This window comes from Cervus elaphus, chromosome 9, assembly GCF_910594005.1.
Source record: "Cervus elaphus chromosome 9, mCerEla1.1, whole genome shotgun sequence".
In the NCBI taxonomy this organism is placed as follows: domain Eukaryota; kingdom Metazoa; phylum Chordata; class Mammalia; order Artiodactyla; family Cervidae; genus Cervus; species Cervus elaphus.
This window is the reverse complement of record NC_057823.1, coordinates 56,531,696-56,549,461: the sequence shown is the minus strand read 5'-3', so window position 1 is coordinate 56,549,461 and position 17,766 is coordinate 56,531,696. Positions and strand designations below refer to the sequence as shown.

The following is a 17,766-nucleotide window of genomic DNA, read 5'->3' as shown; positions in this document are numbered from 1 at the left end:
TTCACTGCATCCCTGATGGTAACTCAGCCTAGTGACAAGAAGAGCAATGGAATACTAAGCAGTTCTAGGCCTTCCCTGGCGGTTCAGATGGTAAAGAATCTGCCTGCAATACAAGAGACCTGGGTTTGATCTCTGGGTTGGGAAGATCCCCTGGAAGAGGTCATGGCAACCCACTCCAGTATTCTTGCCTTGAGAATCCCCAGGGATGGAGGAGCCTGGTGGGTTACAGTCTATGGGGTCGCAAAGAGTCAGACACGACTGAGCATCTAAGCACAGCACAGTTATTATTAGATGACTAGAAAGGAAGACACGGGCCTGCTGTATCATCAGAATCAACTTGAACAATGGAGAGAATAGGTCCCAATTGTTATTTGCCTATATGATAATTATGAAAAAACGAACAATAAGAAGGTGTCCTTCCCTTACTTCCAAAACATATAGCATTTCAATCTGCCAAAGCAAATTAAAAATGGACTTGCCAGCAAATGAAACAATCGACAAAGGACTAATCTCCAAAATATACAAGCAGCTCGTGCAGCTCAATACCAGAAAAATAAACGATTCAATCAAAAAGAGGGCCAAAGAACTAAACAGACATTTCTCCAAAGAAGACATACAGATGGCTAAAAAATACATGAAAAGATGCTCAACATCACTCATTATCAGAGAAAATGAAATCAAAACCACAATGAGGTACCATCTCACTCCAGTCAGAATGGCTGCCATCAAAAAGTCTACAAACAATAAATGCTGGAGAGGGTATGGAGAAAAAGGAACTCTTTTACACTGTTGGTGGGAATGCAAACGAGTACGGTGTGGAGATTCCTTAAAAAACTGGAAATAGAACTGCCATACAACTTAGCAACCCACTGCTGGGCATACACACCGAGGAAACCAGAATTGAAACAGACACATGTACCCCAATGTTCACTGCAGCTCTATTTATGACAGCTAGGACATGGAAGCAACCTAGATGTCCATCGGCAGACGAATGGATAAGGAAGTTGTGGCACATATACAGAATAGAATATTATTCAGCTATACAAAAAAGAACACATTTGAGTCAGTTCTACTGAGATGGATGCTATTATACAGAGTGAAGTAAGTCAGAAAGAGAAATGCCAGTAGAGCATATTGACATATATGGAATTTAGAAGGATGGTAGCAATGATCCTATATGCAAGACAGTAAAAAGAGACAGATGTAAAGAACAGAATTTTGGACTATGTGGGAGAAGCGAGGGTGAGATGATTTGAGAGAATAGCACTGAAACATATATATATTACCATATGTAAACTAGAAGACCAGGGCAAGTTTGATGCATGAATCAGGGCACACAAAGCCAGTGCTCTGGGACAACCCAGAGAGATGGGGTGGGGAGGGTGGTGGGAGGGGGTTTCAGGATAGGGGGACACATGTGCACATGTGGCTGATTCATGTTGATGTATGGCAAAAACCACCACAAGGTTGTAAAGTAATTAGCCTCCAATTGAAATAAGTTAATTAATTTTTAAAAATAAATTTAAAAAGAAATCAAGATAATAAATAAATAAATAAAAATGGGCTTTCCAGCACTTGTGAAGATTTCTTGCAAGAAATTCTGAACTTGAATCTGATCAAGCCTTATAATCTGCTGTTTAGCTCTAACAAATTTATAGAAAATGCAGGGGTAAGAAAAAATGTGTCACTGACATCACAGAGATCATAGAGATGGATGAGCAAAACCCAGAGTGCCGGACATTTAACATGACAAATAGCTTGGTTTCTTCAAACAAATAAACTGAAAGAAAAAAAAGGAAAGAAAGAAGGAGAGAGAGAAAAAGTGTGAAGGGGGACAGGAGGAGGGAAGGGAGAAATAAAAAGATTTAAGATTTTTGTCACTTTGTGGTAATGTCATATGCAGTATTCTTTTTCTTTTATAGATAGCAATAAAAGATAATAAACAGGGACTTTCCTGATGGTATGGAGGATAAGAATCCAGCTGCCAGTGCAGGGGACACAGGTTCGATCCCCTCTTCTGGGAAGACTCTACATGCCTCAAAACAACTAAGTCCATGAGCCACAATTACTGAATCCCCATGCCTAGAGTTGTGCTCTGCAATGAGAGGAACCATTGCAATGAGAAGCCCAAACACCACAACTAGAGAGTAGCCCTCACTCACTGCAACTAGAGAAAAGCCCATGCACAGACACAGAGACCCAGTGTCTCCAAGAATAGATAATTGTTAAAAATAAATTTTTAAAACATAATGGATGTACCTCATTTGACTCTTGATTCAAACAAGACAACTTTAAAAAAAATACTGAGAGAATCAAAGTTTGCACACCAACTAGATATCAGAAGATATTAAAGTACTATTTGTTTTGTATGATGATGTTACCTTGATGCATTTTAAAATTCATTTTAGTTTAGAAACATATAGTTTTTAATGGATGAATGAATGATTAACACCTGAAATTTGTTTCAAAATAATCCAGTGCAGACAGAAGAAAAAGTAGGTAGGGATATATATGAAACAAGATTAGTCTTGTAATAATCACTGTAAGTTTTGGAGCTGGGTGTTTCTATATTTGAATGTTTGAAAATTTCTATACTGAAATGTTTTAGCTGACTTGCCAAGAAATGCAGTATTTGAGGAAAGCTACAGCAAAGTCCAAAGAAAAGAGCAACAGTCAGCTGTGATGCAGAGATTGAACATCACCTCTTCTTTCAAAAGAACTGTTTCTGTGCATGGAACCGGCACTCTCTCCTCTGTCCAGTCACTCCTCTCCATGGTTTGTGCTCGGAGGTGTTCCAAATGGAGCGCAGCAGCATTTTCTCTGTTTATGATTCCTTTGAGAAGATCCAAATCTCTTCAGGCTGTCAGAATCATTTGGTCTTCTCTTTCTAATCATATATATACCTACTCATACACACACACACACACACACACATATATGTTTTAACATATCAAGGGACTTGGGGGAAATCAGAGTTCTCCCCCTTTTTTCTCACATACTGACATTTCTCGTGCTGCCAATTTCATTCAGGGAGGCCAGAGACTTAGGAAGAAACTACTCAAATCATCTCTCACAAAGAATCAGGCTCAGGTAACATATCCCTTTTAGCATGAAAGTGAAAACAAATGACAGAATATTTTACTAACATGCAGGAGAAGAAGGGGTCGACAGAGGATGAGATGGTTGGATGGCATCACCAACTCAATGGACATGAGTCTAAGAAAACTTCAGGAGATGGTGAAGGACACGGAAGTCCATGGCGTCTCAAAGAATCAGACATGATTTAGTGACTTAACAACAACTAACATGTTTGTAGTACTATTACATTGAGTCCAGTGGTCAGAGAACAGCATCTTAAAGAGACAAGAAAAAAATGATACCCACTGCCCCTGTCCTTTATCAAACCAGCCAATATCTCCCTAAGCAAGGTCTAGGCTGACTTCATGATTAAGCCTTATACTTAAGATTATGTTATATATTTAAAATATAAATTATAAAATAAGAAGGCACAGGCCTTAAGAACACTCCCTTTGGGATATAAAGTCACCTGATCAATGACTATTAAAAGGTTTCTTATGTACAAAAACCTCTGAGAAAAGTAACACCATGCCTTAAAAATGTTGTAAATATAATGACAGGACAGAACTTTACTGAGATCTTGATTGTTGCATAAAGAGAAAGAACTTGAAAGCAGGAATGACTAAAGCATGAAGAAAGGGGAGCATTTAAGATGGAAAAGACAGAAAAACATCACAGAAAGAGGAGAGGTAGGTAAACACCAGACCTTCACGGTTTGGACTTTGCTGTTCTGTGTCTTCATTTTGAATGTGCCAACATCATATTTCTATGGACAATAGAAATTGAAGTTGTCATTGGTAACTTTTGAGGAACAAGGAAAAAGAAAGCTAGAATTATTTCAAGATAGATGCTTTTCTGCCTGTTTTCCTTTAAAAACTCACCCTTTTACAGAAGGTTTAAAATCAACATTGGGTAAGTTACTCACAATGGTTAGAACCACCATTTCTTCCTAATACAAGGTCATGCAGAATTCTAAATAAGAAATCGTTTCCTGATCTACTTTTCTCCAACACCCCCATCTCAATCAACCACCCTGAAGATATATATGTATACAAAGTTATTTAGAAACTTTGGTAGAAACAACCTTTAGAATGTAAGGAAACCAAGTAAAGAGAAAAAAAGGTTAAAATGCACTTCCAAGTAGTACTCTGTTGAAAAGGCAATGAATCGATGTCTCTATCTATGATTCACAGAACTCGGTTTATGGTTTTGGATGTTATGAATGAAACTCCTACTTGTGGTCAGGTTATCACAATTCTATTAGAGGCAAATGCCTTTGAATCTGAATGCTTTCAGTAACTCACTCATAGGAATAAGATTAAGGAAATGTACATAATCTTCTCCAATGAAGAACAACTTTCCCTCTCACTAGGGCATTGGAAGAGGGCTCTAAATAAGAGGTTCATTTATTTCCATACACCTGTGATTTTGTTCCTAAGTGGTATGAATGGCTATTGATTCAATATCAGGACTTCTGTCTTCCAAATTACTTAACTCATTCCATCTGGAGGTGAGTCAAGACGTCATCCTCTGATGTTTACGATATTGCCTTCCATACAATACTTGGTAAGAAAACAGAGGTAATTATTTACCTAGTTGGATGAGAAAGAGGGAAAAATACCTTCTTGTTGTTTTAAATTAAAACAAGCAAAATACTTTGTGAGGCAATTCTAGGACAGACATTTTTATGTTCCTATACCACTCACATTTTCTTGCTTGCTGATAAGTAAATCATAATCCATATCTCACATATTGTATTTTGGTGTATAAGCAGTGTAAACAAACATATTTCTTGCCACCCTGTTGAACACACACAAACACCTGTTGACTTTTTTTTCTAGTTTTACATTAAACAGTCAGTCAAAACTATTTGATGTTGATCATCAATTCTAGGTCTACATGAAGACCGAATGAGGCAAGAATCTAACCTGTTAATAACTGACAGATCTCCCTGGAACATCTAGAAGAAAATTAGGCAAACAGAGGAAGAAGGGATCTCTCCCCATGACTGTCAACCACCATATCCAATGTATTAATTTCTTGCTGTTCATTTTTACTGTGATATGGATCCAGGCAAAGTGATTCTGCATTATCCCTTGGTTATTAGAAGAGTCTGATTTCTTGGAGTTCACTCCTTGGAACTAGGAAGTTTGTCACCACATATCTATATCTTTATCTACAGATATTTTTATAACCTAGGAGGAAGTTGGGATCCCCTACAAAGAACACCTTTTCTGTTGGTTGGTTGGTTTTTTTTTAAAAAATGGGGGAAGTGCTCCCTGAAACACATACTGCTCTTCAGACCACTGCCCTTCAAACCTGGATGGCAGGCAGGCGGTGGTTTCTGGGCTCCACGCCCTCTGCAATGCATGCAGTGGATCGGGGCTGGCGACTGGTTGATTGGCGGGGCTTGGGGCATCTTTGCATACAGGCAATTCCCTGCTTTAGAGCACCTCCCAGAGTTTTGGCCCATTAACCCAAGCACAACAGCTTGATGAATTAATGCCTATAGAGGCACAGTTGGCAGCTTCTAATTAAATAATTATGGCTAAGCAGCTGCAAGGAAGCTATCATGCACCCTAGAAAGCCAGCTGTCAGCTTTATTGATCCTGAGACTGAGGAAGAGTTAACACTTAGCTCTGGTTGTTAGGTACAAAGAGCAAGTATATCATATGCAGTATATGCGCTGTGCAATGTGAAGCTGTTGCATATTTGTGCTAGTCTGTCCATGGAGTAATGAAGAGCAACCTGCTCCTTGGCATCCTCTCAGCAATCCAACAAAAAAAGGAAGTGATTATATGATTAGAGAACAGAGTCTGTCTGGAGCAGTCTACAGAGGGCTTAGTATTATACAGATGAGCCCTTGATAAACACAGAAATGTCACTGAACTAGCAGGCAACTCAGGCTCTAAGTCTCATTTAGATGAGCAAGTGATTGGAATCAAGTGTGGTCTTTTTGAGGGGGTATGACTGATATGTTTTCTTCTGTTTGACTAAAGTTTCTTAAGAGGCCGTTTTCAAATATTAGAAATTGGGGAACAAGGTAAATATCACAAACCTAGATTTAAATTCAACGATTCATTTTTTTTTCCAAGTTAGAAGATGTCTGTTCTACAGAATCACAGATAATGTCATATTCCTTTATAGAAAGCCAAAAAGCTAAAGCTTTATCTCTACACTAATGGAAAACTCACCAGAAGGAAGAAAGCAGAATCTGGCCACTAAGCCCCAACACAGAGGAAGGTATAGATTATAGATAAAAGCCATAGATAGGGGTATTGGACCAAACAATGCTTGTTACAGAACATCAGAATGCGACTGAACTGCTAGCTGATTCCACTTTTCTCCGCAGGCTGTTCTTTCTATACAATCCATGTGTCTTCACTTCTAAAAACCAAATCTGTGAAAACCCAGTACAGAACAACTCGGCTTCCCACAGGCCTTGTCACCAAGGCTCCCAATATCGTCTCCAAAGGAATAAACACAACTGTAGGCAAAATTCAGTCCAACAGATTCAGTCACACCTTAATGTGCAGAGACATTTAGATACTTTAATTCTCAAAATTTATGGATTTGCCTTAAAATAAGAATAGGGGAAAACTGGAGACATATTTCTCATGGAATTCACTTCACCCAGCTCCCAGACCTGTTGACAATCAGCAGTTCATCAAGCACTGAACTTTATAGACTGATTGATTGTTTTCCTCCCAGATATCAATGGCTTATGGTTAACTTAGAGTAATTCTTAAAATAAGGCATTCTGTACAGTAAATTGTCATTTAAACAACTGGACTGACTCTAAGAAATTCTTACTATAAAGGCTTCAGTACAATTGTTTCCTTTCTTTTTTTTTCTCTTCTGGTTTCCTTTTATGCCAGTGATTCTATCACTTCAGTTGTCTGAAGCTGACTGTGTGTGATTGACAATTCTCAAGGATTCATTTCTTTTGGGTGAATCCTAAATGCAGCTCAGCTTAATTAAGTCTGCAGTGCAACTCAAATCTCAGTACAAATTGCTAAGGAATCAAATCACAAATTCGTGAAAGCCTAGGCAGGCAAATTTCAGACTTGGGGTCAGGCTAGTGGGGGGGGATGGGGGTGGGAAGGGGTCTTTCATCAGTCTGTACTGCCATCTAGCCAAGATCACGTCATTCAGTGCAACATCCATTTTGCTTTCAACGTCCCCGATGAAAGCCAGTCTTCAGAAACCAGCTTAATAGACCCAAAGTTCAGATAAGACAACAGTCAGCAGCACTTCAGCCACTCTGCGTCTACCAAGCTCCTGTGACTCAACAGCCAAGTTCTCATCATTGCTTTATCTTCACAGTTCAATATCTGACTGACAGACACACATGTCTATTTTCAATCCACATATTACCTATACCAATATCATTTGTATCCTGTGATTTCTGACGCCTTTAAATATTCTGTGAGTTGACTGGGAAAACAAAAGTTACCTTAGGTAAAACATGAAAGCAGATTATAACCTCTAATCCCCTAGCTATACCTCAAGAGTTAAAAAAAAAAAAAGAAAATCCCAAAACAGCATTCCTTAGACATAGACTGAACATGCAGACCATACATACATATATATATATGTATCTGTTAAACAAATCCATACACATGAAAAACAGCAAGAACGCTCTGTACTTACGGTAGAAGACGTACTCAGTGTAACTTGACCAGATCTTGTCTTCTGTATATTGGTTGACGAAAGATGCTGTCACTGAGGAGTTACAGGCCACCATGTGGAATCCACATTCTGACAACATATCAAAAGCCCTTTCCAGATGCCTGAATTTGAGATAAAATCTGGACGTGTATCTTTCTGGGGCTCGGTCAGGGTCTCTGCTCTCATTCAAAGTTTCTCCAAAGACCTCCTTCGCCAAGGAAATCCTTCCACAAACCAAAATCCGGGGAACTCTCCGAAACTTGGCATCCGCCTGCCCCTCTCTGCCCATGGTGCAGGACCCCCTGTAACCCACAGTAATAAAACCCCACTTGCGGTCAGAAGGGAGCAGTGAGGAAGGGGGGCAGATTCTCGTGTCACTTCCTTGGGAGACATCTTCAAAGTCACTGTGGCAGAATTCATCTGGGCTTTGCTTGATTTCATCAGGGGTCAGGAGTTTGACCAAGTCTGGGAGCTGGAAGTACTCAGCTTCTCTTTTCAGTCTTCCCCTTTCTGGAAAGTGATCAGGCAGGACCACCTGCCTGTCCCTGAGATAGTCCAGAATATAACGGAACAAGAATCCATCTCTGTCAATGAAAAACCTTCCCTTGGAGTCCTTGGCTAGGTCGTTAGCTGTGTCTCTCTTTGGGGAAAACATTTTCCACAGGAGGGAATGAGGGATGCTTATTAATGTGGAATGGCGAGTAAAATAAACTTGACCCCCAACATTCAGCTCCACGACCTCGGGGAAGGAGTTGGGAACTGCAGCCCCTTGTTCTCGAGCATAATAACGACTACAGTTGCCACTCAGAGCCATGGTACCTTTCTTCTTTTTCTTCTCCTATTTTGATGTGAAGGAGCGATCCAATGGAGTCACAGCCTGATCCTTTGCAGCAACTTATAAGGGAAGGAGAGGATGCTAACTTGTTAAAAACAACCTCCTCTTACCCCAGTTTCTTTTTCCCCCAACAAAGCAAAATTTCAAAGAGTCCACAGGTGAAGTGATGCTACAGAAGTAGTTTAAACCCTGGCAGGTGGTGAGCTATGACTTCATGGAATATAATCAACTCATCTGCATCCAGTTTTCCCCCAAGCTCAGTAGGCAAGGCCGGCCAGGTCCCCAGTTACTGAGAGGTCTGTCTGCAGGAAAAGAGAAAATTATTTCCTCAAACACAGCATGAGTCAGAAAAAAAGAGACTGCCTGAGAGAGGAGAGGGAGGTAGAAGGAGGGAGGGAAACCGAAAGGGAGGGAGGGAGAGATTATTTTACATAAGCAGCCCTGGAATTACTGATTTCAGCCATTCTTCAACTAAATCGTAGCTTCTCTCAAGGTATTTCGTGTCTACATATTTATCTATAAACCTCTGTCTCCAGCATTTAGTATTAAAAACATTTCTATTTGATTTCTGCATTAAAAATGAATATGCAATTTTCAACTTCTAAAAGGAGATTTATTTTCTTTCCCCAGCTGGAGAGGAAAAGCAATAAGCCCTGGAACTTACCTCAGTGAGTGCTGGAAACAGTTCTTGTGAAGAAATACCCATTTGCAAAGCAGTCAATCCCCAGCCACACACAGAGTCTGGAGCTTGTCAAAATCCCAAACAGGTAAAATACAGAGGTATCAATGAAAAGTGCCAGAGAGATGTGCTCTTAGAAAATAATAATTATATATATATATATATAAATATTTATATAAATGTATATTTGTGTATATGTATGTATATATTCACTCCCAATCTCAAGTTAAAACAAGTCACAAAAAAGTTAAACCGTGACTAGAGGTGGTTGGATTGAAGAAGCAAAGCAGAGAAAAATATTCAAAGCTTCTCCAGGAAGAAAAAAAAAATCAAACCTTTGGAAAGAATCCTTAAAACGGAAGAGAGTTGCAAGAGGTACCGGGACTTAGAAGCTTTTCAGAAAGCCCAGAAGCAAGACAGATGCGCCCTGCTGGGGTCCCAGGTAGCCACCCCACCTGCCGGCAAGGGCAAGCGGGCTCCCATATTCCCAGCCAGGTGGGAGCGGGCGGCCGCCGCGGCGCAGAGATGCCGGCGCGGGGCTCAGGCTCGGGCTTCTCCGGCGGAGGAGCTGGGTGGTTCCACAGTTCCCAGTGCAGTTCGGATGCTGTTGTTTCAGCAGTGCAGGCAAGAAACCATCCAGGGAAATGACTATTACATCATCTTAAAGGAATATGGCTTGGAGAGAGCGGAGGCAGCTCCGAGTCACGTCCGCCTCGGTGACAGGTCGCCGGGACTGCACGGGGACGCCGCGCTCCGGCCGTGCGCACGCGAGTCCCCCGGGCGCTCCGGGCTCGGGGCGGGGACGCAGCGCGGCGCAGCCGCTTCCCTCCCGGTCCTGTCCGGGAGTCTGGAGTTTCCAAGGGCCTTTGCTTTGCCCTTTCGTGCTGTCTGTAGACCGACACAGCCACCACCATGCCCCAGAAACAACCTCTCAACCCAGATGAACACGGCGGTTTTTCATTTTAAAAAATCAACAAACAATTCCTTTGCATGTGCACTAAATTTCTGCTAAAGGGCAAACTGCCCCCTCTAAAGCTTGTTTAAAAGAAAAAAAGCATACCCAATGACCCCCAATGTTCAAGCTACAAAGTGTTCCCCCCCACCCCCGAAGAGGACTAAGCCATGTTCTCTCAGATGCCCTCTCCTCTTTTTGTTTTTGTTTTGTTTTGTTTTCCTTTTTCTCCATTCCTCTGCCACCCTCACCCCAGCAAATAAATAAATAATGAATATATACATCCATACCTTCAGTCTCTCTGGAATTACTGATGCTCCTTCACAAGACTATAGGAAGCACTGGTACCCTCAGAGAAAAACAGGGCTTCTACCAGTTAAGTCATTATCTTGGCTTCTATGTAAGACATCGTTACCTGCAACTTTTTTCTGGGTCTGTTTCCTTACGGAGCTTCTCTCTGGATGTGCCCCCGCCCCTCCCGTCTCATCCCAAGAGGACTCTGGTGGAAGACACGCCTGCAAAGAGACATTTTACTCTTGTCCCAGAGGGTTCCCTTAAGTGCATCATTAGAGTTTCAGGAAGGCATTTCCAGGGCAACCTAATCCACTAACAAAGTGCTTCCAGTTGATCCTGCCAGTCAATAATGGCCCAGCCAACAGCTTACAGTAAGTCAGCCATTTCCCCTTTCAAACACCGATGTCTTAGGACTCACATTCCTAATGAGAATGTAGTACTTCACCTATGAATAATATATGCGGGGCACACTCCATTCCAAACAACTGCTATTTTTAAAAGATGAAAACCAAAAAATGGAGCGAAAAGTGTGAATTAGACACATTTTATGGGATACATGGGTTTATTGCCAGCTCTTGCCCCAAGAATTAGCGTGAAGATAGACTCAGCAGTAGCATAAAATAATTTCTAATTTAACACTCTTTTCTTTCACTAAGAATCAGGTTACTGAACACATTCAGAGTATTAGCTAACACTCCAACACCTGATTATATTTAACTTTGTTTCTTTAACTAATGTATTAACCTACTCTGGCCTCAATCATTGGGATTTTCATGCTGGACCAATCAAGGATGTGCTTGTTATTTGATGCACTCATATCGCCATCTAGTGTCCTCAAACTATCAGTGCAGGACTATATCCGGCAACGTGTGTGAGTGTGTGTGTGTGTGTGTGTGTGTGTGTGTGTGTGTGTGTGTGTGTGCGCGCGCGCGTGCTCAGTCGTGTCTGATTCTCTGGGAAACCATGGACTGTAGACCGCCAGGCTCCTCTGTCCATGGAATTTTCCAGGCAAAAATACTAGAATGGGTTGCCATTTTCTACTACGCCAGGGAATCTTCCGGACCCAGGGATCGAACCGCGTCTCTTGTGTCTCCTGCGTTGGCAGGCGGACTCTACCACTGCACCATTTGGGCCAAAGGTCAGATTTTTTTCCTCTTGGTTTTAAAGTTCTTGAGTATTATCAGAAATGTTCTGTTCACCAAGATGACAAAGTAAACATCTAGTTGCTATCGGGTTAAGGGGAAAAGTAAGTCTGAATCTGTAACTAGTAAGTACTGTCTTTGGTTGTAGTAAAGAGCAAATTATTTTATGTCTAACCAAGTAGGCCAGCACACTATGACAGTGGCTTTGGAGATTGGATATTAAAGTATTTGGGAAATAGTTTGGCAAGAAATGAAGAAGGGGAGGAAGAGAAATCATAGTTTTTAAAACTAAAAGGAGCTTGTGAAATGGAATCACCATCTCATCTTAAAGACATGGAAACTGAGTATCAGAGAGGGAAAGCACCTCCACAGGGTCACACAGCAAGGTGAGGTTGGACCCCTGCTATCCAGTACAGTCAGTACCCTAGCTTTAACCTTGTGGATTCTGGAATAGGGATGGAGAGGTGGCAAATAAAGAAAACAAGAAGAATTTTAAGATTATTACACATTTGAAAAAGCAGCAAGTCATGTAGAAGAGCTTTTAATATGAAATTAATATGAAATTTTTAATATGAAATTTTAGCAAGGCTAAAATATTTTCACAATTTAAAAGAAGAGTATTCTGTATCTCAGAAATGAGAAGCTCTTTTCATTGGTCTGGGCTTCATAGGTTAGGCTATTTCTGAGACAAGAAGTTCTTAATTTGGGGGAGAATGGACTGCTTGGAGAAAATCTAGGAAATGAATACATGAACATAAAAGTTCACGTTCAATGTCAGGGACAGAGCCCCTGAGGAAGGGCAGAATAAAGAGGCACCAGGGAGATCACGTGGCCAGGGACTCACATTCCCAGCAATACTCACATTTGGACTATGAACCTTCTTTCTTTGAAGTTTTTTCTTTTTTTTTTTCCAATGTGGACAATTTAAAAGTCTTTACTGAAATTGTTGCGATATTGTTTCTGTCTTATGTTTTGGGTTTTTGGCCAGGAGGCATGGGAAATCTTAGCTCCCTGATCAGGGACCCAAGCTGCACCCCCAGCTGCACCCCCAGCGCCCCCAGCGCCCCCAGGCAAAGCCGTAACCACTGGATGGCCAGGGAAGTCCCTGAGCCTTCTTTGTAAAGTGAGATTACACTCACACTCACAGAGACACATTCTGAGGACTGAAAAAAAAAGAAAACATAAAACATTCACCACACAACCTTAACCTTGTGACCACACCACCTGAATGCAGTCTGAATTCATATTTTTTAATAAACACTTTTAAGTACCCCAGACATATATTGCTGAATATTGTTTTGTGCTTAAAAGAATTTATTTAGTATAATAAAGAGTTAAAAATAAACAATTGTTTTTACAGCCCTCTTGAGGTATATTTGCTTTTTAATCTACCTGGATCCTCAAGAAACTGAGAGGGTCTGGACCTCTTACCCTTTGAGAGGTCAGGGATTTGGTTCCAGGTTGGCCCTAAGTCTACTCACACTGGGGTTTGTAGAACCCAGGTTAATAGCCTCTGATCTGTACTCTTTCTTGTTCCTTTAGTCTCAGGGAGGCAAAGGATAAGAAGTGAGATTAAAGCCATAATTGGCTTGGAGGAAACAAAGCAATACACTATCTAGAGAGATTTAAATAGTGCTAAAGTAAGCCAGTGTGTCCCAGGGTGTCTCAGGGAGGTTGTCAGTAATCCCAGCTGTTTGGTGCCTGAACAAGAGGCAAGAAGCCAAGTCTAGGCTGTAAGTGTATTCCTGTCCTTCGTGTCAGCAGATAACACTGCTAGTGTTATTATTCTCTTCTGGCAGCTCTCCACTGAAGCACCGTGGGATGCCACACTCTGCGCAAAGGCTGAACATCCAGCAACAGATTTCTCTTAAGGGAAGAGCGAGGAAGAATGTTGCATTCCGTTCCTTGTAATATTCAGGCCCACAGCTCATGAAGACACACCATGGGTAACTTGTGGAATTGATGGAACGTGTCTTAGCTTCTATTTCCTGTTCCCCACTTTCACACACCCCCAGAGCTGAATGTTGAAGAGTGTGTTCTCAAAAGGACAATTTTAATTTTGGAATAATGTGATCACCTCCCACATCCTCACCCCCTAACACATCCTTAAGTTTCCTGTCCCTTAAAGGGAGATAGCTTTTATGCTGACTGTCTGTGTTATCAGGGAGGGAGTTGATCTCATCAACTTACTCATGCTAAGATGCTGTGCATTCATTGTGTTACATGCCCCAAGGACTCCTGAATTATCAGCATCGTCTTAATAGCTACTGTTGATGGAGGGCCTGTCAGAGCCATTACCTCTCTCTCAGCTCTCCCCGACTGGTGGTGTAACATCGGACAGAAGACTGAATGTGTCTGAGCCAGGGTAAAATGGAGATAATAAGAAGACTGCCTCTCAGGTGTGCTGTGCAGATAAAATGCGGTGATCTGCATGTTGGACCCCTAGCACATTCCCCAGCTCAGGCGAGTGCTTAATGAATGTCAGTAGTATCCATTAAAGAGGTAGAAGCAGCCATATTTGTTGTTGTTCGGCTCAAGTTGAGGCATAAAGAAGTTACCAAAGATGCCCAAAGATCGAAATTCAGCTCTGTTTGCAAATTTGTTGCTCTTCCCACTATGTAGTTTTAGGTAAAGATTATTACTTGGTATAAATGTATTTCTCGGTAATGGGGGATCAGGCTTTGGTGGGGGAGATGGGTGGCAGAATAGGGAACTGAGAATAATTGATACCACAGTGGTTAAAAATAGAAATGCCACTATCTTCTTCCAGACAAGGTTGCATTCCTGGTACCCTTTCATCCATTCCACACGGATTTACTAAGTACTATATCGTATCCATCACAGCTGTTAGGTATTTAAGATACAGAGATGAATTCAATACAATCTCTGAAATCAAACATTCACATACAAACACACACTCATACTCAAAATCATAACAATAGAAGTTAAAGATTAAGGTTCTAGATTCTTGAACACTACTACTTATTTGCAGCAAAATGTCTGGTACTGTATTCAGCTTTGGATCCTACATAGTTCACATATGGTTTGGACAAATCATTTAACCTCAGGTGGCCTCTGCTTCCATATCTATAAAATGAAGCTGTCTCCCCTTATAGAGATACCGTGACTGATGGCAAAAGAAAGATAAAATATTGCCGCCCAATCTTCAGAAGCATACTAGGATGCAACAGAGGAAGAAGGCAGCAGACAGCAGTCTGTCTTGTTAAAATAAAGCCTCCACAAGAAAGAACTGGGATTCGACTTGTATAATTTTAAAGTTGGAATGGGAGACCCTTTGAGGTCATTCTTTGCAGCCTCTGCTGCTGCTGCTGCTAAGTCACTTCAGTCGTGTCCGACTCTGTGCGACCCCGTAGACGGCAGCCCACCAGGCTCCGCCGTCCCTGGGATTCTTCAGGCAAGAACACTGGAGTGGTTTGCCATTTTCTTCTCCACTTTGCAGCCTCAGCTCCACCTAAAAGTTTGAGGTAATAGGAAATGTTCAGCTTAGTCACTTCTCTCAATTTCTTCCTGAAAATACTGTTGAACTTGACTCCCAAAATACAAATAATAGCTAAAGTTGTTCGTACCAGCATACAGTCTCTGAAAGGAAGTCTGCAGAATAAAGTTCTGTGTGAACTCATTTTGAGATCTGAAGTGTTTTTGTTTTTTTAATGTTATGCTGATCTGAAAAGCAAGTATCGGCTGCTCTTCACATACGAAGGTAACACCTTTTCAGGTTTTCTTCAAAATAATGACAATTTTCTGGAACAAATGGTCCAAGTTAGGAGTGCATAATTTGATCATGAAGTGAAGCCAAGTCCACATATGTGTTTTGAAACTGTGATCTCATCAGCCTGAAACCTAACCAACAAAAATACACTCTTCCTTAAAACAGATTGGAGAATAAGGGGGAAAAAAAGAATATAACTGCCCGACTTTGAAACAACTGGTTCCAGCAAATACACAGGCAATATTTTAGGCATAGCCATAAAAAACAAAAGAGGTCCACCTTTGCCTACCCCACAGTCCTACTGCAAGCAACCTGCTTAACTATGCTGTATCATTCACGGTGTGATGCTCGTTGCGTATGCTGGATTCTGCATATTGGCACCATCCTTACTATGTTTGCTATGCATTATGCAACAGATCTCTTGGCAAAGTAATAGTGTAATTTGTAAGCCAGTAATTGTCAACCTTTTATCTTCTACCTAGGAAACCCATTTTTCAAACGATGTCTCCGTTGCCTTTCCAAAATATGCAACAGATACAAGCAATATCAAATCCAAAAACACTTAGGTGTTAAGTTCAAAAACACTTATTATTTAAAAAGCAATCAGTCAGAGATTTCAATAACATGTCAGTGGTCTCTAGAGTGCATTTTAATGTTTTTCTAAATAGTTTTCTATATGCATACATGGAATTTATTGAACTCCCTGAAGCAACTTGTGGGGAAAGAGTTTGAAAAGCCTAGTTGTAATAAAAGGAACAGGTTTTAGAATCAGGCAGAGCAAGGTGTGAAAGAGGTGCCTAGCAGCTGCATGCTCATGAGACAATCACTTTACTTCTCTGAGGATATTTACTTCATATATGTATTAGAGAGAGAAAAATCCACTTTCAGGATTGTTGTGAGGATTAGAGATAAAATTCTGAAAGTGCCTGGCACATAGCAAATATTCAATAGGTAAGTGGCAATGTGGTTATAGTTATGCTTGGCTTCATCACCTCCTCTGTCCCTCTTCCACCACTTTCTGCCTATACCCCATGGGTCTGTGTGAATGAGTGGATGGGAGGGTACCACATTACTTATTCATGCTGGTGATGTGACTGATCCCTTTTCTAAAAGTCTGCTTCTTCCTGGGAGGAGGGGGATAGAATAAAGGCAAGGGATACTGGGATTTCTAAGCACAATTATCCTTGGAGATGGATAATTAGTTCATTTAAAAACAGATTCACCTGCCTTAGAAATAGCTGTACTTTTCAAAGAATGATAAATAGAGGAAAGCTCATTCAGAACATCTCATACCATTTTACAGTGATTCAGCAGTCACTTTGGTGTAGCCATTGTTTGTAGAAGGCATTTTTCACAACTAAATCCAAACATGTCATACTTATAGACTGAAATGAATTCTACCGATGGCATCTGCAGGTGGGGAAAGCACTAAGACAGAAGGGCAAAAACCAAATAACAAATGGAAAGATTTATCTCAAGGACTTGAGAAGTCAAAGCCGGGAAATTCAGGAATGCTCTGAAATACCACTGTCATTGCCAGTGCACTTTTTCCTTGCCTTTTGAGTTATCTGCAAGATATTCATGGAGGAGGGAATTATTTTTCATTCATCTTGGTAACCCTCAGTAGCTGGCACAGGCTATGGCATTTGGAGGGTGCTCAATAAATGTTTGTTAAATTTAATTGCAGGAATGAGAGTATTTGCTTAGAATGACACAAAATTGGCGTGTTAAACTTACGATTACCAGGGGAGAAAGGTGGGGGGGGAGGGGGTGATAAATTGGGAGATTGGGGTTGATATATACACACTACTATATAAAAAATAGGTTAACAAATAAGAACCTTCTCTATGGCACCTGCTCAATACTCTGTAATGGCCTATGTGGGAAAAGAATCTAAAAAAAGAGAGGATATATGTATATGTAAAACTGATTCACTTTGCGGTATAGCAGAAACTAATACAACATTGTAAATCAGCTATACTCCACTATAACCCCATAAAAAGTTTTTAAATGATTTGTCCATTCTGGACATTTTATATAAATGGAATCATACATTACTGCAAAAAAGAAACTGGCAAGGTTATGTCAGAATGAGTGTTAGTTGGGAATATAAGGTGGTTGATTTCAGTTTAGTTCTCAAAACATTGAGTTATCCATACTGTCAACTAAAAAAAAAAATGCACAACTTAAATATTGAGACTTGTGTTTTGCTTGGCAGATGAAACTGAGAACTTAAGCCTGGGATGCAGCTTCTCAGATAGCTCTGAGGGACTGCTCTGAAGAGGTAGTGGAGGAGCCATGATATAAAGGGGTTTTTGCTACAAAGACCAGGTATGTGAGTGCTCACTCACTTCAGTCGTGTCCAACTCTTTGTGGCCCTATGGA

At 40.9% G+C, this 17,766-nt stretch overlaps 1 protein-coding gene across 1 annotated transcript in view; it reads right to left on the bottom strand.

Moving 5' to 3' along the window:
- The window catches only part of KCTD16 (potassium channel tetramerization domain containing 16), a 293,925-nt gene extending 284,543 nt beyond the window's left edge, over window positions 1-9,382 (bottom strand). Inside the window, exons 1-2 of the mRNA XM_043913130.1 lie at window positions 9,249-9,382; window positions 7,732-8,886 (exon numbers count right to left, since the gene is read on the bottom strand). Coding sequence (XP_043769065.1) covers window positions 7,732-8,563 — 832 coding nt within the window. The 5' untranslated portion in view covers window positions 8,564-8,886; window positions 9,249-9,382. The remainder of the gene's footprint in view (window positions 1-7,731; window positions 8,887-9,248) is intronic.
- Between the last annotated feature and the right edge of the window lie 8,384 nt (window positions 9,383-17,766).